This window comes from Condylostylus longicornis, unplaced genomic scaffold, assembly GCF_029603195.1.
Source record: "Condylostylus longicornis isolate FDR11 unplaced genomic scaffold, ASM2960319v2 ptg000031l, whole genome shotgun sequence".
Lineage (NCBI taxonomy): Eukaryota > Metazoa > Arthropoda > Insecta > Diptera > Dolichopodidae > Condylostylus > Condylostylus longicornis.
In genome coordinates, this window is record NW_026578000.1 from 7,847,196 (window position 1) to 7,869,732 (window position 22,537).

Consider the following 22,537-nt stretch of genomic DNA (forward strand, 5'->3'; position numbering starts at 1 on the left):
AAAATTTCAAAATTCGGGAAAAATTTTAATTTTCTAATTATTAATATTTTTGTATTTGTAGAACACCTTCAAGAATTTTTTGATATATTAAGCATTCACTCAATTTATTTATATTGTAATTGCAATTTCTCCTCATTTATGTGCAACCTTTAGGAGTTCATTGACCTATTTTCATCAAAATAATAATTATAATCTCATAAAGTAAAATGAAAACACTGGCATAAAATTTTTGCTTTTTTAAATAGAATATATATATTCTTTTGATTCAATTTCATTTCATAATTAAATAAAAATAACTACTTAAGAGGTAAAAATGGTACTTATTATGGAATATTTTAAAAATTTCTTTAATTAAAAGAAAAAATAAAAATATATCCATAATTTATACAATATATAAGTATATGTACAGATGAGAAAATCTTAATGAAAAACAATTCTTTATATTTGAAGGTACTCGGTGATCAGTTAATCCATTTCATTTTTATATATTATTCATGTTTATTCCTTTTATATCTATATATATTGTGAATTTAATGATGAGTTCCTGGTGCTGGTGCAACATTAACTGATGATACTGATGCAACATGACCGGCTAATGGAGCTGTATGAACAGCACCAAGTGTTTTAGCAACATAGTGTCCATCATGACCATGACCATGTACTGGTGCATGTACTGCAACTGAAGCATGACCATGATGTCCAGCCCAATGTCCATGTGGTCCTTGTGATAATGCAATACCAGGTGTAATTACAGCTGCATGATGTCCCCATGGACCACCCCAATGTCCATCATATGGTCCACCATGCCAACCATCATCCCAAGCACCCCAACCATGTGCTGCCCATGGAATAGCTGATCCTTGTGCACCAAGCGCTAAGGCTAACATGACTACAGCAATTGTGAACTGAAATTTTCATTTTTTTAGTAAGTTTCAATTATAAAATTAAAGCAATAATTTTGTTATATAGAATTAGAAACAAAACAAAAAATCACCTTCATGTTTAGAAATTGAATTTATTAAAAAATTTTCTTTAAAAGAAAAAGAAGTAGACTAGTTAATTCAAAGTTAGCTTGTAAAACTCTGATTAATTCGTAGAATTGTTTCAGATATTTATACTAAAAAAAGTTAAGAAAAAAACAATAAAAATAAATTAAATTAAAAATAATTTTTGTTCTATAAATTGCAATCAAAAAAAAAATTTGATTGCAAATAAATGCACAATACTGTTTAGGTTTATGTAAATATGTATGTATAACACATGAATGTACATACATACATATATGTATGTTAAAACCGCACAGCATTATGATCCCACCATTTTCTTTTTTTTTTTATTTATAACAATTGTAACTAAAATAAAATGGTATAGAAAAAAAAGTACGTGTATTCGTTGTAATTTTTTTTGTTTTTCTTTTACTCGCGCTTAAATCTTAAAATACTCGTATATATTTTTTTTTTTGCTGATTGGGTTGATACAATTTGTTACGTACATCCAAACATACATACATGAATTTTATTTGAAAACCCATACTTATGTAATGCTTTAATGTAATCATTGTCAAATATTTACTTACATACATTCATTATATAATAACAAAATTTTCTATTTCATTCGTTTACATTATGCGCAATAAAAATTCTTAGGTGAGGAAATGAAAATTTTAAGGTTTTTTTCTTGTTTTTTAAATTTAATTGTCGCCTAGAGAGTTTAAAAGTTTAAAATTTTAAATATGTAAACTTTTTTTAATAATAGTAGTATGTCAGAGTTAGTAGTTTGATTATCAAAATATTTTAAATGCACTTATACATACACACATATATAAATTTTAAATGTACGTAAATAAATTTAATTTTTTTTTAATTTAAATGCGTGAATTTTAATGGTCGAAATGTATACCTATGAAGTGAGAATAAATTTAATATTTATTGATCCTCCATGTTCCGCAAACCGATGCTTGACTCTCCATGAAAAGTAGACTCTCAAGTATAAGTTAAACATGTGAATTAAAGTAAAATTCAAATCCGTATGGAGTTCTAAGCTGCATAAGATTTCGCCCTGTTCATACATCAATATTCCGGTAGTGGTATCGCATACAAATATCGCATGAAGTTATACTATTCTCATTTTGAAGTAGTAGACGTGATAATAAAAATAGGTACTAATCTTATCGTAACCACAGATGTCAAAATCATCCCGTTTGCATTTTCTGTGTAATTTTTCATGCGACGTAATAGTTATTTTTTACCACAGGTGGTTTTCGGGATACTGAAGCAAGCATTAGCCAGTTTGTTCCAAGTCTCTTAAGTAAAAGTTTAAAACTTTTTTTTCGAAATTTAGAAATATTTTGGAAATTTAAAAAACATTGTGGGAAGTTGTAACAGATTCAGAAAATCGTTAAATATTACTTTGAAACTTTCTTTGTTTTTCTTTAACAAAATAAATTTTTTGCAGATAACAAAAAAAAATTTCACTTGCTTCAATTTTAAATTTTTTTGTGACATTACGTCATCTATTTATACAACCAACCTGAAAATATTTTTTATCACATCTACAAACTCGACTACCAGAACAGCATATTTGAGGGGAGGTACAAATACAAATTAAAAATATTCTTTATCTTGAATACTGCTGAATAAAAATTAATTTCAATCATATTATTTAGATTTTTAGATTATTGTAAACATTTAGAATAATTGTAAATAATTTTAATATAATTGTACAAACTTTAACAGTTAGTATTTACTTCAAATCGAATTTCCGAAATATATACTTACATACATACGAGTACATACATAGTTTCCTTCTCATTTTTCGAATTTGCATTTAAAATATTTAAATCCAGAATATTTTGGTGAAACTTCCTAAAAATAAATTACATATTATGTAAGTATGTGCGTTTAATTAATATTAAAATATATTATTTAATATAAGAATACTATTTATTAGACAGTATAAATAGATTAAACGCGAAACTAGACATAGCCTCGGAAATAGGGATGATCTCACGGTAACGAACATTAGAACACGAATAAGGACAAGAGTAGCACAATGGAACGTCCGTACCCTCCGTGAAGCATCAAGGCTTGCATAACTAGAACAACAAATGAATCTCTACAAAATTGACATCCTGTGAATAAGTGAAATGAGGTGGAAAGGTCATGGCGAGTCGGTTACAGCAAGTGGCAATACCGTAATACATAGTGGAAAAGACACGGGTGGTGAAAGTGGTGTGGGTATAATCATCAACCGAAAACTTAAATCGACTTTGGAGAGCTGGAATCCAATTTATAACGTGGTCCTCGCCAAACGGGAAGACAAGAAACCAATTCGATCACATGTGTATCAGCCAAAGATGGAGAAAATACATGTTAGATGTGAGAAATAGAAGAGGAGCAGACATAGATAGTGATCACGAGCTGCTGACAGGCGATATCAGGCTGAAAATGGAAAGAAAAAAGCACTATAACAACAGAAACAACCGCTTCAATATACAGAAACTCCAGAACACCCAAAATGCTTGCAGATATACCAGTAGACTGCTTGAAAAGTTACCACTTGACTAAGAACACCCGTGGGAAGAAATTGTGACTAAGATTCAAGAGACTGCCGAAGAAACACTAGGTAGAAAATAAATACAACGCAAAACATGGATCTCTGACGAGACTTGGGACCTCATCAATAAAAGGAGAAATGCTAAGGAACTAGCGACCAATGAAAACAACAACAAGTCTCCACAGTATCAGAGCTTAGGAAAACAAGTAAAGAAGGCTGCTAGAAGAGACAAACGAAGATATCTCGAAAGGATGGCGCTCCAAGCGGAGCAACACGCCAACCAGAACAACATGCGTGGCTTGCACCGAATAATTAATAATCTCACCGGGAAAAAAGAAAACACAACCCGCCTTGTCAGAGACCGTAGCGGTAACCTAGTGACAAATGAAGAGGCCCAGATAGAAATATGGAAACAGCACTTCGAAACAATTAGCAACGTAACACATACGGCCAGCGAAGAAGTGCATTATAGTAACCCAGTCAGAAGACAAACAAACTTAAAAATTTCTGAAGATCCCCCAAATATTAGCGAAATAAAAACAGTCATACAACTCAAACATAACAGGGCTGCAGGCAGTGATGGCATAACAGCGGAATTACTTCAGGCAGACGCACTAACTATGGCATAGCTGTTAGAACCACATATTTCGAAAGCTTGGAGGAAAGAAAGGGTTGCGCAGTCATGGAGAAAGGGCCTCATCATCAAATTACCAAAAAAGGTCAACTTGACTCACTGTGATAATTGGAGAGGCATCACACTACTTAACATAGCATACAAAGTCTTGGCAACAATTATCCAGAATCGCTTAAGGGAAAAACTAGAGGAAACAATATGTGAAGAACACGCTGGGTTCCGGCCGCATCGGAGTTGTGTCGATCAATCAAATAGACTTCGAATCATAGTCGAACAATCAATAGAGTACAGAACACCATTATACATGCTCTTCATAGACTTCAAGAAGGCTTTCGACACAATTAAGCGCGATGCAATATGGAAAGCGTTAAAAGGTAGGGGAACCCCAGACAAAATAATCCGCCTCATCCAAGCACTGTACGAAGAAGTCAAGCTCGCAGTATTACACCGAGGGAAAATAACCGAATCCTTCACCACCCAGTCAGGAGTCAAACAAGGTTGCCCACTTTCACCGCTGTTCTTCACAATCGTGCTAGATAACATCTTGCAACTTGTCTGCTCACAGAGAAGGGACATAATCTGGAGTTTCACTCAACATCTGGAGGATCTAGATTATGCAAATGACATCTGCCTTCTGTCCCACAAAATCAGCGACATGCAGAGGAAATTAAAACACCTTGAAAAATTTGCCAAACTTGTGGGGTTAGAAATAAACATAGACAAAACCAAGGCGATGAAAATAAACTCTACTAGCACAGCCAGTCTGGAACTCAATAACCAACAAATAGAGTTCGTTAGCAGCTTCATAACAGCTGAGGGCGGAGCCCAAGAAGATATAGACAACAGGCTGAAGAAAGCAAGAGCGGCGTTCGGTAGACTGCAGCCAATATGGAAAAGTAGGCAGATTTCCAGAACGACTAAGGTCAGAATATTCCGGTCTTGTGTGAAATCGGTTCTGACATATGGTAGCGAAACTTGGCTAACATCAAAATCTACCAGTCAAAAGTTGCAAGTATTCATCAATAGATGCCTCAGAATAATATGTCGCATATTCTGGCCAAGACAGATAAGCAACAAAGACCTCGGGATAATAACAGGCGAAGAACCTATCGGAAGCCAAATAAGAAGAAGAAAGTGGAAATGGATTGGGCACACTCTAAGAAAACCCAACAATAATATCGCTAAAATGAGCTTAGAGTGGAACCCGCAGGGTTCAAGAAGACCTGGACACCCCAGAAACACCTGGCGTAGATCTGTAAAATCAGAACTAGAAAACGCAGGTCTAACATGGAGTCAAGTCAAGCAAATAGCCCAAAATAGAACAAGATGGAGATGTCAAGTGGAAGCCCTATGCTCCCAAGAGGAGTAAGGAGAAAAAAAGAAAAAAAAAAGAATACTATTTAAAAACTCACAACATCTTATTTATAAAAATTAATTGAGAACTTTCTTTTGTTGTTGTATTTGTATTGGGCAACAATGTTTCCTAATTTGTATAAAATATGTAAATATACTGTTAAATCAAATTAATTGTAGCCATTTGTCAATAAATTAATATAATATATGCAAATACTCTATATTAATTAGAATTTCGGAATTTTAATCTATAACATAAAATATAAAGCAAATATTTATTAAGTATATGTGTACATACATACTGGTAAGTGCATTTATATAAATGAATTTAATTTAAATAACCTTAAATGTATAGAGAAAAAAAAAAAAAGCATGAATTTTATATTTCAATTAGAATATTTTAATTATTTATGAATTTCCATCTGTTATGTATGTAAGACAAGCTTACCTATAAGCAAATAACAGAGAATAAAATGGATTTTAATTATATGTATACGTATTCATTAGTAGATAGATCAATATTACCCTTGCTCTGTGTTATTGACATTATTGCGATCGGTAGCCTTTGTAGTTTCAATAAATTGTAAAACAGCAAAAATTTATGTAAAGTGTTATATTTATTTCCATACTCGTATTACTACTAAGTAAATTGGCGGATATAAATTAAAATATATTTAAAATATTAGAAGGAAAATTAAAATATGAAAGATTTAATTATAAATTATTTATATGACGTCATAAAAAAAATTAATTTCCTTTTTGTGTTTTTGCATACACATTTTGATATTTATTACATAGACCCACTATGGTGAAGTGCAAATAAATTACTCACGTTATACGTGACGTCATTGGAGTATAAATGTTCGATATATAATTCATCAGTAAATAATAATATAAGAAAAGGTGCAGAGATTCCTCTCTGTGGCTGACATTACAACATATATGAAATTTTAAATTGAAAAAGTGTTAGATTTTTGGGTGGTTAGGTACCAACTATAATATTTAATTATATTATACTATAGTTAATGGTGTAATATTTTTGATTTCTAAAATTTTGTTATTGAGAGAACATTCCAAAATGCACGAATGTATATGTTAAGTTTCTTAATGCGAGGGAAAAACGAAGTCAACGCCAATCAATGCAAATAACGTGGACAGTTTTGTAGTCAACTTAAGCCCAATGGAGGATGTCAGCCAATTCAATAACCTTGGTAGTATCATAACCACAAGTGGGGGGCGGGGGAAGACAGATGAAAACATCAAAAATAGAATTAAGACGGCAAGAATAGCATTTGATATCGACTTTCAAGGATCTGGAAATCAGCACAACTTGGCTATCAACAAAGCTTTGCATATCTCATAAATGCGTTAAGTCTGTTCTGCTATACTGTAGTGAGACCTGATTCGTAGAAAAAAACGACACGGAGCTACTGCAAGCAATGTTAAATAATTGCTTGAATTATTAGCAACGCGCATTGGCCCAGACAAGTAGCAAACACAGAAATGTTGGAGATTAGAAGCCAGGAACCAGTAGAAGTTACCATAAAAAGAACAAAATTCAAAGAATCGGGCATGCATGGAAGCCGAAGAATAACATTGGTGTGGGAAGGCCATTCTTAACATGAAAGAGTTCAATAATAAAAGAATTTCCACTCGCAACCGGAAAAACTTGGGCAGAAATAAAAATATTGGCGTATAACAGTGTTCGATAGAGAGACTTTGTAGAAGACCTATGCTCTCAAAGGAAGTTTCCAGCAAAAAAAATTTCGCAATGAATTCAATTAGAAATTCTATCAATTTGATTAATAGGAGCTGTAACAAAGGTATTTTAGCAAAAAAAAAGTTTGAATATCATATTATATTAATGTTTAAAATAAAATATTCTAGAATAGCTTGACATTTCTATATTAGCTATATAACTTCTTTTAACAACTCCAATATCCTTCAGAACGTTTTCAGTTTAATAGAGCACACCGGAAGGTACGATGTTTTTATTGTATAAATTCTTTGTACAATTTTTAAAAGAAATTTAAATTTTTGATTGAAAAGTAGTAGCAGTCTAATGATGTTATTTCATTTTTCAACTTTAAATGTATTGGAAACCACAGAAGGTGTGTGTGAGTTGTAAGCTCCCTGTTTCTTCAGATTCTGCATAATTTGGATTAATAAAATAGAATGATTTATCTAGTTTCAAGGTTAATTTTTTCTTGTTTTATTGCAAATTAAATTTATTTCTCTGACTTTAATCCAACTGGTTGTAAATTATTATTTTTATGAATATTATATTTCAATAAATCAAATTGACACACTGTGAAAATATTTTTATTTAAAATTGTCATAATTTTCAACTTTCTATATTAATCAGTTAGATATGAAGCCGATTCTTATTGACTGCCAATATTAATTGAGATTAGTATGATCTATATGTGAGTGTAATTTTGAATTAAGAATGTGATTATTTTTTTCTATTCATAAATTATTCAAATATTTTATGAAAAAAATAATTTGTTTAAATCGGAATTCACTTTTGTTATTCCTAAAATAAAATTTCTTTGCGGTTTGTAAAGTGGAAATGTTAGCAAAGTTTGTATTTCACATTTTACTCGAGGACATTTAAGAAAAAAAACAACAGGTTACATTTAGATTGTAATTAGTTCTTTTATGTTACCAGGACACTTGTGTACTTCTTATTATTGGTTAAGCATTATTTGCAAATTTCTAACTCAATGTTTTATTTTTCAAAACTCTTCAAAGAGGAATAATAACCAAAGTAGCAAATTTCTTTAAATAAATAAATATTTTTTTTTTATTTGTTCTCTTTTCTTCAAACTTATGATATAAAATCGTGTACATGTATAAAACACAATTTGCACAATTTATAAAAATAATTATGAAATTATATTAAGGAAATTATGAATTATGTTAAGGAAATTTAATGAGTTCCTGGGGCTGAAGCAACATTAATTGATTTTACGGAATCAACATGTCCTGGTAATGGGGCAGTATGTACAGCACCAAGTGTTTTGGCAACATAATGTCCATGATGATGATGATGATCGTGATGATGATTATCATGATGTGCATGAACTGGTCCATGATGATGATCCCAACCACCACCTTGTGCTAAACTAATACCGTGTGTATGAGCATGTCCATGTGACCAATGTCCATCATCCCAACCACCATGATGCCAATCACCGTGATGTACATGACCAGAATGCCAATCATCACCATGCCAATCGTTATGATGTCCACCCCATACGCTCAATTGTGGATGATGATGAACTGACCATCCAATAGCTGAAGCATCAACAGCAAAAGCTATAGCTAACATGACTACAACAATTGTGAACTGTAAAAAATATAACTTAAATAATTTTCTAAATATTCTAGCCCTTAAAACGTCCTACCTTCATGTTTTTAATTTTAATTTGTTAAACTTTGATTTGAGTTGTTTGAAGGAAGTGAACGAACTATAATAAAATCAAAAATTTTCAACTTATTTATATCGAAAAATTCATTGAAAAATTTTTTCGATCTAATTATGATTAAAAATTCTTTAATCAAATAATTACTGGTCATGAAAATTGTAGTAATAGTTTTAAAATTGTTTCATTTTCGTACGAGTTGCCTACCATACAGGTTTTTTTTTGCTTTAACTTTGCGTATCCAAAAATTGATTGTTATTGTTTTTTTTTTGTTTTTTGAATAAATTCATTTATTTTCATTTGTATTTTTTTCTACTTCTTTTTAGGTATTGTAGGTGTATTGGTCACTATGTGATATAATTATATGTAACTGTCATTTAAATAATAATTTAAGAGTTTAATCGTATGGTATTTGGGTTAAATATTGATAAAAGGTGGATTTAAGCTTGCGGATATAACACTCTAAAAATCATAACCAGAAGCAGGTTTCAATTGCTTTTATATCGATCATTATTTGAAAATATAAATTCATGGTCAACATGAAATTTCTTTTAAATTAATATTTAGTAAATAATGTTTCGCATTGAGTGGATTTGAGTAATTGAAATACAAATTATCAAAAAAAGGTGAACCCTTTAATACTGAAACAATGAAATATTTTTCAGAAATAGTTCTTTAGTTCTTAGTTTCCTTCTGTTCAAAATTTAGCAAATATTGCTGTGTGGGACATTGTTGTTTACATTTTTCATTTGCTATTTTTGTCGGAGCCGAGAAAAAAAGCTCCCGAAATAAGTTGCAGAATACCATTGAAGAAGCATTCATTAGACCTTTATTTTTGCGCAGCAGTAGTTTTGGAAATCGGTTCAAAAAAACTGCAAAGTCTAAAGAGAATAGCTGAAAAGATTTTTAAGTGCTCTTGTGAGATGTTTTGGCTTTCGAAAAGGAAATTTTGAAAGTGAATTTGTTGGCAAACTGCTTTTAAAGTGGCCTTGTGAATGCCAGACATATATGATATGGAATATAATTGAAATTTAATCACGAATGGTTAGCGAAACTGTCGTTGAAGTCACTAAAAAATATATTTTTTGTTTATTTATTTTTACTCGTGTTTGTATTACCTTACGCAACCACAACTCCCCGAGTATGATGCTAATGGGAACTCCTAAACATTTAAAGTTTCATATTTGTTATGTTTTAGACTTTTTCATTTGCTATACCAGAAAGCTGAAATTTGGCACGTTAGCTTATTTTAATACACAAATAACAAAAAAAAAATATTAAACTTGGAATTTTAACCCTCCAACCCCTTAAATTGGAAAACGAAAGTTTATGTTTTTTTCCGATTTGGGCATTTTTATTATAAATAAAAGTGACAAAGTAAATTTCTTCGACCTTAACTTAATAAATAGCAGTACGCGGATTTTTCCTGCAACCCAGTCCTTGGGCAGTTACTGCAAATAATTTTCTTTAACCGTTAGCGGCTCGATTATCCTGTGGAACTCAAAATTTTTGGAACACTTGGTTTATTTATTTATTTTTTCGTTTCTTAGGGTTTATTTTACAATTAGGCGAATACCTATTTTTTGCTACAAATTGTTTGGTCAGCAAAATTTGTTTACGGTCACACCTTTAATCGAATAATTTAAATTAAACTGAAACACTAGCATATTGCGTAATAAAAAAAATTGAATATAAAATAGACCTTAAAAAAATTTTTCTGCTTAAGTTATAGTATACATTTTTACCTACTTTTTAATTTATTGGAACTCAATTACGTTGTGCATTCTACTATGAGTTATAAATGCAGTATGAAATCTTGTACCATTTATAATAATAAATCTTGAATGGTGAGATGTGTAGACTCCCTATAGACAAATTCATGGGGTGTAGACCTGGAGATGTTCATGGGCGCCGAGGCTGAAAAGGACTGGTACTGTCTTTTCTTGAAGCAACACATGCACGGATTTCAGATGCGTGAATTACCAGTATGTGGAACTGCAACTTTGAATACTACACGATAAATTGTTTGTAGTTATTTCAAAATTAAAGTAGCTTCGTTAAAATAGCAAAGTCTTTTGATAACGTCAATAGGCTGTTATCATGTCTTGCAAATTCTTCGCCAGATAAAAGACAAATTGAACAATCTGAAGGACGTGCTTACAATTGCTGTTGAAGAGAAAGTCAAAAAAATTAACACGCAGTGGCCAAAGGTCTTGAAACCGTCAATAACTGCCCTACATGGTAACAACACAATTTTTGCAAGGAGAGTGGATTCCTTATACTTAAATTTCAACGCGTCTCCCTTAAAAGTTATACAAGATTTATAAGATCAACTGAACACCATGAAGGGAATGATGCGGAACCAATAAAAAAAAGAGAAATCCATTCCTGATGTTAATTGATTGAGTATTCATGATGAGATTGCTAGTATTAGTTGTTTAAATATTACGATATGCAGTCGAAACAAAAGGATGCTCTTCTAAATGTGTACAAAACCTTTGAGACGGTGCTTAAGGTGGGTATTCAGTATTCTAAGCAGGGTTGGAATAACCATGTTAGAAAAATTAGGGATAATCAGGATTTGAGCAGCAAATCTCGACATAAAGAGTCATCTGGTCGGTGGATCAACTGGAGCGGATCACTGAATGGGAGAACGCTGAGTGAGGATAGTAAAATCTTAACTATACAATTTTAAACTTCACAAATTTTTTATTTTAGCTGAAAAATTAGACTGTTTCGTTTCTTTCATATGGGAGTATGGTGAAATATTTATTCATTGTTCATTGCTTTTTGTAACATTGCACTTCTTGTAGTGCAGAAACGGAAAAGATTTTGCAAGGATGTTGTGATGCCTTGTAGTTATTGACAGAAGTTTTTGAACTTCAATATCTAATTTGTGAATTGCATTGATCAGATTTATGTGCATGTGCATCCTATTTACTAAAGCGAGTGTGATCTAATATGTTATGACTTATTTATTATCAAACCAGATCACAAATATATAATGCCCTTTATACTTTATTTTTATTACAATTCTTGAGCAGAACTTAAAAATTACAAGTATTTTTAAATTCGAAAATTTCCAGCTCGATGTTTTATTTTTCAAAACTCTTCAAAGAGGAATAATAACTAAAGTAGCAAATTTCTTTAAATAAATAAATATTTTTTTTATTTGTTCTCCTTTCTTCAAACTTATGATATAAAATCGTGTACATATATACAACACAATTTGCACAATTTATAAAAATAATTATGAAATTATATTAAGGAAATTATGAATTATGTTAAGGAAATTTAATGAGTTCCTGGGGCTGAAGCAACATTAATTGATTTTACGGAATCAACATGTCCTGGTAATGGGGCAGTATGTACAGCACCAAGTGTTTTGGCAACATAATGTCCATGATGATGATGATGATCGTGATGATGATTATCATGATGTGCATGAACTGGTCCATGATGATGATCCCAACCACCACCTTGTGCTAAACTAATACCGTGTGTATGAGCATGTCCATGTGACCAATGTCCATCATCCCAACCACCATGATGCCAATCACCATGATGTGCATGACCAGAATGCCAATCATCACCATGCCAATCGTTATGATGTCCACCCCATACGCTCAATTGTGGATGATGATGAACTGACCATCCAATAGCTGAAGCATCAACAGCAAAAGCTATAGCTAACATGACTACAACAATTGTGAACTGTAAAAAATATAACTTAAATAATTTTCTAAATATTCTAGCCCTTAAAACGTCCTACCTTCATGTTTTTAATTTTAATTTGTTAAACTTTGATTTGAGTTGTTTGAAGGAAGTGAACGAACTATAATTAAATCAAAAATTTTCAACTTATTTATATCAAAAAATTCATTGAAAAATTTTTTCGAACGATGTGATTAAAAATTTTTTAACAGTTTTAATAACTGATTCAAAAGAAAACTAGAAAAAGTGAAAAGGCTAGTGTGCTTTTCTCTAACAAGAAAATAAATTTAGGATTTTGAGTTACTATGTGTGACTTTTTTGTGCATATTTCGAATGGAAGAAAAATACAAGAAATTTAACCTTCTAAATAATACCTAGTACACAAGAGCCAGTATAGCAATCACTAAATTTTACTCATTATTCAAATGAGTGCTCATGGAATTTCAAAACTTATGAAACACCAATCATATTTACTTTTCAAATGAATTCTTATCGATTTTTTGTAGATTTTTAATACTATTATTAAAAATTTTAATCACCTAGTTAATAAATTCAAAAAATTTTTAATTAGTTCAACTTTTAATTGAAAAATTTCGGCAAAAAATTAATTCCTACTTCTATTTCTTTTGCTATGCTTTATTTTTGAGTTTTTTGTTTTTTTTTTTTATCTTTTGTGGGTAGTTGAAAATAAAGAGTAAAAAAGACAGACAGCACAAAAATTTAATAATTTTCATATTGAACAAGAATTGGTAAATTTTTGTTTTTGTAAATTTTTGTAAACTAATGGTAGTGTAAAGTTTTTGTACTCCAAGCAAAATGTCAGTTCTTTGTATAAATAGCAAAAGAATTCATCAAATTTATCAGAGTTTCATTTAAATCGTTCAATCATTCAAAACCAAAAATTTTTTTTAATTTTTAAAATTAAAACATGAAGGTATGAACAATTAAAAAAAAAAATGAAAATTAAGAGTACTAATTTGTTGCTATTACAAAAATTTTATTGTAGTTCACAATCGCTTTAGCTTTGTTAGGTTTTGCTTTTGCAATTCAAGCATCACCTATTGATTGGTCAGTTCATCATCATCCAGAAGTGAGCGTATGGGGTAATGGATGGGGTCATCATAATGATTGGCATGGTGATGCTTGGCAACACGGTGGTTGGGATGATGGACATTGGTCACATGGACATGCTCATACACACGGTATTAGTTTAGCACAAGGTGGTGGTTGGGATCATCATCATCATGGACCAGTTCATGCACATCATGACCATCATCATCATCATCATCATGGACATTATGTTGCCAAAACACTTGGAGCTGTACATACTGCCCCATTGCCAGGACACATTGCATCAGTAAAATCAATTAATGTTGCTGCACCTCCGGCAGGTCATTAAGAACGTCATTTAATAATTATTGTTAAATAATTATTTATTTATATGTATATAGAGCAAATTCTACAACTTTTGATAAAATTATATGCAATTAGCTTGAAAATTATAGAAATTCCACAAATGCTATCTGTGCAAATATAGAAAATAAAATAAAATTCATAATTTATTAAAGAAATTTATTGTTTTTTTTCTTTCTCTCAATTCTTAATCGATATTGATTAAATTAAATATGAAATACGATCGCAAATTTTACTTAACATTTTTTTATAACTTAATCAAATTGAAGTTAATAAATATTTCATTTTTATGACCAAGCAGCAAAAATAAAAAAAAAACCAAGAAATATAGAAAATATTTTTAATTTAAGATTCAGATAAGACAATTATAATTTAAATGCCAATATAAAAATTTTCCGCTAAGATTTAACTTGTAGAATATTGCGGCAAAGTTGGTTAAACAAGCAAACAATGGTAATGAAAATATTTATAACTTATAACATTAATTGCTATAATTGTTGTAACTGTAATATTAAGAAGGTCAAGAATTTGAAATTCTATACAAGGATTAAAGAAAATTATGAAATTTATGGGATGGCGCCTCTTTAATTCAAGTATCCTAAAAATTTTATTGCTATTATAAATAAATAGAATTTATTTTTAAATCCAGAATTTTTATATTTGTTAGATAAATTTGATTTTTAATTTTGAAAAAAATATTGATTTTGATTGAGTGTATCGGAAAATAATAAAAAAATGTTTGTACAATTATTGTAAGATTTGCTCAACTACAAAAACTTTTTGATACAACATTGAGCTTCATATTACAACTCAATAGTTATACACAATTTTTTTTTAATTGCATCGCAAGTATACCGAAGCAGTTCATTACGATGAACATCGGGCAGGCGAATGGACTGCCAAACATACAAATTTATATTGATTTAGAACTCGAAGCTTATTAAGAATGAATACATGTGAAAAATACGAACCTTCGTTCATACGAGTTTAAAAATAATTTAATACATTAAAAATATTCTGAATTAAACGCAATTCAAGTGCACTGAAGCGAATTTTTGAGTTGATTCATTTTGTGGACACTTAACTGTTTTTACTAAACCATAAATTTTCATTTTACTTATAAAAACCCTTTGATAAAGACTGCATGTAAATTTTTCAAGGTTAATTACCCATTTTCCTGTCAAAGTGACCTTAATATTGATTTTTTCAAAACAAAACAATGACTTCTGATACACTTGAGTAGATTCACTTATGTAATCAAGATAAAATTTAAAAAATTTTATCTTTTTGGATTTTTTTTACTTTTAATTAGTTTTCTTTCAGGTTTTTCTTATTTAATAATTTTAATTTCAAGTTTAATTTGTGAATACGTGCAGTTCATTAACTCTTTCAAAAATTTTCATCAACAACAAACCACTAAAAAAATATTCATTTTAAGACGAATTTTCTCAATTCTCCGTAAAGAAAAATGATTATACGATGAAATTTTCATATGAATGAATAAGAAGCATATTGCTTCCTTTTTTTTAAGAGCAAAATTATATTTGGAATCAAATTTAAGCTTTTAGGTCGCGCAATTATGGAATAATAAGCACATTTCTTCTTTCTACGCCTCATGAATTGGTATGCGTTGTCTTTTATATACACTGCAATCCTTGTAAAGCTTCCGGAACAGGCGGATTCTCTACAACGTCAAAGATAGGATCGTCAAACCTTCGAACTCAAATCAAAAGTCACAGGTAAATTGTAAAAATTTCTTTATTTTCTCTTGAGAAATTTCGAAGTGGGAGCAGGAATAACATTAGCTTTTAAACTTTTAAAATATGGAAGATAACTAAACATATTAATACAAACAAACAGAAGTAAATTTTTGTCAATAAATTAATTTTTATTAAAAGAAAAATTTTTTTTTGGATCGATTCATAAAAATATTTTTTCAATTATAATTAATGACCAGCAGGTGGTGCAGCAACATTGATTGATTTTACTGATGCAATATGTCCTGGTAATGGGGCTGTGTGTACAGCTCCACGAGTTTTGGCAACATAATGTCCATCATGTCCATGATGATGATGATCATGATGTGCATGAACTGGTCCATGATGATGATGATCCCAACCACCACCTTGTGCTAAACTAATACCGTGTGTATGAGCATGTCCATGTGACCAATGTCCATCATCCCAACCACCATGATGCCAATCACCATGATGTGCATGACCAGAATGCCAATCATCACCATGCCAATCATTATGATGTCCACCCCACAATCCATTACCCCATACACTCAATTCTGGATGATGATGAGCCGACCAACCAATAGCTGAAGCATCAACAGCAAAAGCCATAGCTAACATGACTACAATAAGTGTGAACTATTCAAAAAATGTAAATATAAAATTAATATTCGGCAATAAAATTGACTGTTTTGTAAATGTAAACTGAAATACCTTCATGTTGAATTTTAAAATTTTTGTTTTTTTAGTGTTATTAATTCGAAGACCTTTGAGTGACTATACTAATATCAAATATTTTACGCTTATTTATACCAAAATCAATAAAACTCAAATTCAAGAATTAAACTAGCCAAAAATTAAGTTAATTTTGTGATCTTTATTTAATTATGAAAGGGTGGTGTAACTGTAGCATTATTTTGTTGGTTTTTTTTTTAAATGTCATTCACTTGATTTTTTAATCACATCGTTAAAAGCTATTAAAGTTTTCAGCTCAATTTTATTGCAAAAATGCCTATTTTACCTTAGGAAATTCTTAAAAAAAAAAATTCCAATCACACATTTTGGTAACAAGCATAAGTTACATACACAAACACGATAACAATGCTATTTTTAAACTCACCTGAAAGCTTATCTAGCCATAATAACAACAATAATTATAAGAAGAGCAACAACAAAAATTGAAAAAAAATTTACCATATTGGTTTATTTGTACCAAAAATAAAATTTTTTTTTTTTTAATTTTTTTCAGTAGCACCAAGGTTATTAAAGTCAACCGAAAAAAATAAAAAAAAAAAATTCCAAAAGTCATTTTTCAAACAATTGGAACAAACGTGTTGTTGTTTTTCATATCGTGTCCTACAATAGTTCAAAAAATGTTAATTTAAAAATATAAAAGATAAAATGAATTTGTTTAAATAATCAAGAAAAATATAAGTACCCCATAAGATAAACGCCATTTAACACCATTTAAGATAAAATGCACCCTGCCCAAAGTTTTTTTTGATTGTCAAAAAAAAGTCAAAATTATCGTATACAATTTTTTTATCCAAAATTTATTCAGGATTTTTTATTTCTTACAGTTTACAACTACTTTCTTGTGTGACACAAACATTTTCGTACCAAAATGTTCATATTTATTATTTTGAATGCAGGATGTGCTAAGAAAGTTTGTGATGTGAAATTGGATTGTGCAGGATGTGAAATTCTGTGAAACAAAAGTTCAAGAAATATTTGGGTAAAGAAATATATGAAAGGAATTTCAAATTATATATACATAACAGAGATTACACACAACGGAAGGAACTTCAAGTGTTATAAAAGACATAACAAACATAAGGGAAATTGACGAGAGCATGCATAAATACCTATTATTAATCAAGGAGTGTAGTACTACTTGCAGAAATAGGCATCGATCCCATAACGGTTTTTTAGTAGCTAGGTGTGGGTTGATCTAGGAATAATATTACTAATAATTATAGGTAACTTCAAAAATTCTTACATATGTTAAAGAGTTTTAAATATAAATCTTATTTTTTTTAGGAATAAAGCAATTCTGTACTTACATACACAAAATAATTTTCAATAGAACTGCAATTAATCGTTAACAAGCTTTTCATAATAGTCTAAAATTACTTTTAATATTTAATAACAAGAGATAAATAAACAAATTACCCACAATTTAATTATATAGCGAAAATATTATTAAATTGTTTTGGTATAGCCAAACACTTGCTATAACATTGTATAAAATTTCCAACTGAATTAATTTTTGGTATAAAAGGTAAATATGGAGCGTGATCACCTTGACTTGAAGTTGTGAATTACAATTTTTTTTTATTTTTAAAATTTAGTTTCGTTACAATAATTATTTTTTTTTTTTTTTCAAAATTTTGTAATTTTTACATTTTAATTTGAATTTTTTAATTAGAAAATTAGATTTTAATTAAATATTTTTTTTTTACTTCTGCTATACGAACAATGCAGGAATTTGTTATATCAGTAAATTCCAAAAATTGTAAACTGAATTATGTTTACCTATGATTGCTCGAGATACCATTGTTTTAAATTTGTTTAAATTTTTAGGGATGTAAGAATATTATTTCAGGATTTTCAATATCGTCCTGCTGGTTTTTACTTTAGTTAAGGTATATAAGCATATTATGTAAATTTCATTCTTTCAGTAAAACTGAAAACTAAAGACTGCTCTCTTGAATTCTCATAAAATTTTAAAACTTAATGTAAAAATAAAATACTAAATAACTTTTTTTTTTTGTAAACTTAATAAATATGCAATTTATTTAAATTTTATTATACAATTTTTTTAAACAAAAAAAATAATTATTTACAATTCATATTTACAAAGATTTATGTCGAAATATATGTACATATGTATGTAATAATGATTGGTTCGTGTATGTACTCCAAAAAAAAAAAGGTTTTTAATTTTAAAAGTATTTTTTTTTTTTGTTAATTTTTACTTTGTGTGGTATTAAATGTATTAGCTATATCAAACTGAAAATATTAAACTCAATTGTAAATTTAATGAGTTCCTGGAGCTGGAGCAACATTAACAGATGATACTGATGCAATATGACCGGCTAAAGGAGCAGTATGTACAGCACCACGAGTTTTAGCTACATAACTACTAGCACCATGTACAGCAACTGCTGGTGCATGTACAGCAATAGCTGGTGCATGTACTACAGCAGCACCATGACCACCTTGTGCTAAAGCAATTCCTGGTGTAAGTACAGCTGGATGAGCCCATGCACCATCCCAATGTCCATGATCTCCCCAAATATCACCATGCCATTGACCATCATCCCATGCACCCCATGGAATAACTGATGCTTGAGTACCAACAGCCAAAGCTAATACAACAATTGCACAGAAGAACTATGAACACAAAAAAAATTCAAATGAAATTTTATGTTTTTAAATACTTTTTTGTTATAGATTTTAAATTTTGAATATTTTTCAATTTTTATAACGCAAATTTAATTAAATTGTTATCCTTATTATAGTTAAAAGTTATCCTTTTTTGTTTATTTTTATAATGTTTCTTCTTACTCACTTTCATTTTTTGTTTTTTTATTTTTAGATTATTTGAAAAATTAGAAGTTTTCTTCAGATCTGACTTTACTTCAGAAGTCTAAGTAAACTGTGATGTCAAGTTAAAGAATTGCAGTGTTATTTATACTAGAATGCAATTTATTTTGGCGTATAATAATTATTAACATATTATTATTATTATTATTATTATTGTAGGTATATAAATTAAATAACAGTTAATCAAATAATATTAATATATAACAAATATTATAATTAGTGTGAAAGTTATTTGAATTAACAATTAGCTAGTAAGTATATAGAGAGCAAGAAAAAAATATATGTGATCAATTATGAAAATTTACTATTTACTATGCAATTATATTTTTCTATTGTACTACATAACTATATATATAAAGTATAGAATATATTAATAATTTGTATAAGCTGCAAATATGAAAATTTCACAAGCTTAAAATTGCATTCACAATACACTTTTTTCTATATTATGAGCTTTCGCAACCATCTACCCTATGTTTAGCACACTTCTTAGCACACAGCTATTCCATTAATTAACCCTACTTTGCAATTTTAATTAACTGTTCTATTACAAACATATATATATATATATTTTTTTTTGTTTTCTTTTACTTTAAATTTAATTTTACTCTTTCTTTAACCGTTATATGTACATATATATACACAAAAGTATATCGCTAAAAAAATAAAGACTTACTTATGAAAGCTTTTAAATTTTCTTCTTACTACACCACTGCACTCTGTTATACTTGCATTTACGTGTAACTGTTATAACTTAAAGAATTTTAATTCAGTTAAATTTAACTTGCTTTCTTATAGCAAAAAAGAAAAATGAGTAAAAAAGAAGAAAAACAAAATTAAGGAGAATTTTTTTCTGCAGATTCTAGAAAATTTCAATTTTAATAATAACAGAGTGCTATTAAGAAAATGGCCAGGTGTTAAAATAATTTCAATTTACCTTATAATAAGAACGTATTATGTACATACATATATATATAGAGCAGATATTATACATTTAATGCATTATATATGGGATATTGTGTGTGTAATAATGCAATTTAATGAACGAATTAAATTGCACTTTTGCACATTTTTTTCTTGTTATGGTTTTATCGCTTTTTTTTTTTTTAATAAATTTTAACGGAAATGCAAGGTTATCTAGTTTGAATTACAATTTAATAAGAAACAAGATGTAATTAATTTTAAAAATAAAAATTGAAAAATATAAAATGAAAATGAAAAAATAATAATAATTTTTGTAATATACAGTGGAGAAATAATTCAATTAATTTAATTTTAAGAAAATATAAGCAATGTTTTTTACACTTTAATCATAAAGGAACCTAAAGAAAAAATGCTAAATGAATGCTAAAGAGAGTGCAACTACACACATCTGTCGCAATCCCTAATACTGTATAATATGTGAAAAGGCGAAATTCAGAGGTTTACGAGACGGTTTCAATTCAATTACAGAACAAACGGAATTCATTATTGACCCTGATATCGGAATTGTATCAATACTGTATCGTTACAAAATTCAGCAATTGAAATTTATAAGCTGAATTCTGCATTAATACAATATTATAACATTTCCCATCTCAGGGTGAAGTCCTTTTCTTATAAAACTTTTCTTATAAAACTTTATACACTTTGTTGAAATATCCTTGTTCTCCTATAAAACCCATATTGGAAAAATACTGAATTTAATGCTATTTTTGCTCTATTTCACACTGTATGTTTGTGTCCGTAAAGGTGTATATAAAATGAAAACATGGTGAGTGACAAATTAAAATTATTTCTTTGTTGAGGGACATATTGTTTTCATATTTTATGGTTAAAAAAGCATAAAAATAATATAGAAAATATTTTGTAGGGGTGTAACTGAATCAAACAAATAAAAATTGTGTTACATTAATGGTTTTCAATCGAATATTACAATTCTAATTTTTCATAATTATTGTTTTTTTTTTCATTTTGTTTGCATTTCTTGCTAAAAAGTAACAGAAGTAATTATACAGACCTGCACTTATACATACCAAATGAATAAATTAATTATTAGATTCAAAGTACAACATTCCGCCTTTGAAATAAATTAATGAAAATATTATTAGTGTGTATATTTTATCAAAATGTCATTACATAGCGTGAAAAAAATTAATAATCATATACATTTTAGTTCCTCCTTTAAAAGGAACAGAAAAAAAAAAATAAACTCAATTGTTTCGTATTGTCCGACTAATTTAACAGTATCAGCTTTGACTATACAAATTCTGCTGAACTTTCAGTCGATGATAAATTCTAAATTAAATTATTCAATTGTTGGATCAACGGTAGAATTATAATTTTTAATATGCAAGTATTTGCACAAATCCAAATCATAGAAAAATATGAAAAGAGTGTTACCATACCATAGTATAACTATTTAGCTAAAACATTAAGCTGAGTTCTTACCTTCTTTAATTAAAAATGGAAATTGTTGATAATTGTTAATTTGCATTTAAGTACAATTAAACTTTTGCCTTTTAATTATTATTGTTAATTACCGATTTCATTTTATATATTGTGTGTGATAAAAATACCCCTAAGATATAGTATAGCAATGTAATTCTTAAGACCAGAATATGTCAGTTGTAATTCGCATTTCCTCATATGTGAATTTCATGTATTTAAAGAAATATAAAAAAAAGGTTCAAGTTTCAGAATAGGACTAAATTATGTTCTTATATAAATCTGGTTAATTATAGCTAAAGAATTAATTATAATCACAATAGTTATTAATAACATTATTTTTGAATTTAAAACAGGATATTCTCTTTCATATTACTATTTATAGAAATTTAAAATTATTTAGAATCTTTTCGTCATTTTTAAATACTAATTATATATAATTAACACTAATTAATATTGCTTTATATACAATTAAACTAAAGGATATGTGTGTATTTCAAACAATCAGGAAATTCTTGATTGATACGCAACATATGTTCTTTTCAAAACCAAAACCCAAATTAAATCTTGTAGAAATTTTCAAAAACATTAAGTAAATTAAATTGCAACATGACGATTAATATGTATAGATTATAATATTGAATGTTATGTATGCCGACATATTGTAA

General features: G+C 29.0%; 6 protein-coding genes across 7 annotated transcripts; 1 reads left to right on the plus strand and 5 right to left on the minus strand.

The window, feature by feature from the left end:
• Positions 1 to 226: 226 nt before the first annotated feature.
• LOC129608488 (adult cuticle protein 1-like) lies at positions 227 to 1,117 on the minus strand. The gene is made up of 2 exons (XM_055519998.1): positions 995 to 1,117; positions 227 to 905 (listed from the first exon to the last, which is right to left on the minus strand). The coding sequence occupies exons 1-2, from the start codon at positions 998 to 1,000 to the stop codon at positions 531 to 533; spliced, it is 381 nt and encodes a 126-aa protein (XP_055375973.1). The 5' UTR covers positions 1,001 to 1,117; the 3' UTR covers positions 227 to 530.
• A 7,230-nt stretch (positions 1,118 to 8,347) lies between these two features.
• LOC129608485 (uncharacterized histidine-rich protein DDB_G0274557-like) lies at positions 8,348 to 9,034 on the minus strand. The gene is made up of 2 exons (XM_055519995.1): positions 8,953 to 9,034; positions 8,348 to 8,894 (listed from the first exon to the last, which is right to left on the minus strand). Exons 1-2 carry the CDS (start codon positions 8,956 to 8,958, stop codon positions 8,475 to 8,477), a joined length of 426 nt encoding a protein of 141 aa, XP_055375970.1. The 5' UTR covers positions 8,959 to 9,034; the 3' UTR covers positions 8,348 to 8,474.
• A 3,084-nt stretch (positions 9,035 to 12,118) lies between these two features.
• LOC129608486 (uncharacterized histidine-rich protein DDB_G0274557-like) lies at positions 12,119 to 12,805 on the minus strand. The gene is made up of 2 exons (XM_055519996.1): positions 12,743 to 12,805; positions 12,119 to 12,684 (listed from the first exon to the last, which is right to left on the minus strand). Exons 1-2 carry the CDS (start codon positions 12,746 to 12,748, stop codon positions 12,265 to 12,267), a joined length of 426 nt encoding a protein of 141 aa, XP_055375971.1. The 5' UTR covers positions 12,749 to 12,805; the 3' UTR covers positions 12,119 to 12,264.
• A 744-nt stretch (positions 12,806 to 13,549) lies between these two features.
• On the plus strand, positions 13,550 to 14,225 carry LOC129608487 (midnolin homolog). Its single transcript, XM_055519997.1, has 2 exons — positions 13,550 to 13,618; positions 13,691 to 14,225. Exons 1-2 carry the CDS (start codon positions 13,613 to 13,615, stop codon positions 14,081 to 14,083), a joined length of 399 nt encoding a protein of 132 aa, XP_055375972.1. The 5' UTR covers positions 13,550 to 13,612; the 3' UTR covers positions 14,084 to 14,225.
• A 1,740-nt stretch (positions 14,226 to 15,965) lies between these two features.
• LOC129608484 (histidine-rich glycoprotein-like) lies at positions 15,966 to 18,061 on the minus strand. 2 transcript variants are annotated; one of them, XM_055519993.1, is made up of 2 exons: positions 18,010 to 18,061; positions 15,966 to 16,456 (listed from the first exon to the last, which is right to left on the minus strand). In XM_055519993.1, exon 2 carries the CDS (start codon positions 16,452 to 16,454, stop codon positions 16,044 to 16,046), a length of 411 nt encoding a protein of 136 aa, XP_055375968.1. In that variant the 5' UTR covers positions 16,455 to 16,456; positions 18,010 to 18,061; the 3' UTR covers positions 15,966 to 16,043. The 2 variants fall into 2 exon arrangements, with proteins under 2 accessions (XP_055375968.1, XP_055375967.1); XM_055519992.1 differs by lacking the exon at positions 18,010 to 18,061 and adding an exon at positions 16,548 to 16,680 and having other exon boundaries at positions 15,966 to 16,472.
• A 726-nt stretch (positions 18,062 to 18,787) lies between these two features.
• Positions 18,788 to 19,562, minus strand: LOC129608490 (adult cuticle protein 1-like). Its single transcript, XM_055520000.1, has 2 exons — positions 19,408 to 19,562; positions 18,788 to 19,229 (listed from the first exon to the last, which is right to left on the minus strand). Exons 1-2 carry the CDS (start codon positions 19,411 to 19,413, stop codon positions 18,873 to 18,875), a joined length of 363 nt encoding a protein of 120 aa, XP_055375975.1. The 5' UTR covers positions 19,414 to 19,562; the 3' UTR covers positions 18,788 to 18,872.
• Between the last annotated feature and the right edge of the window lie 2,975 nt (positions 19,563 to 22,537).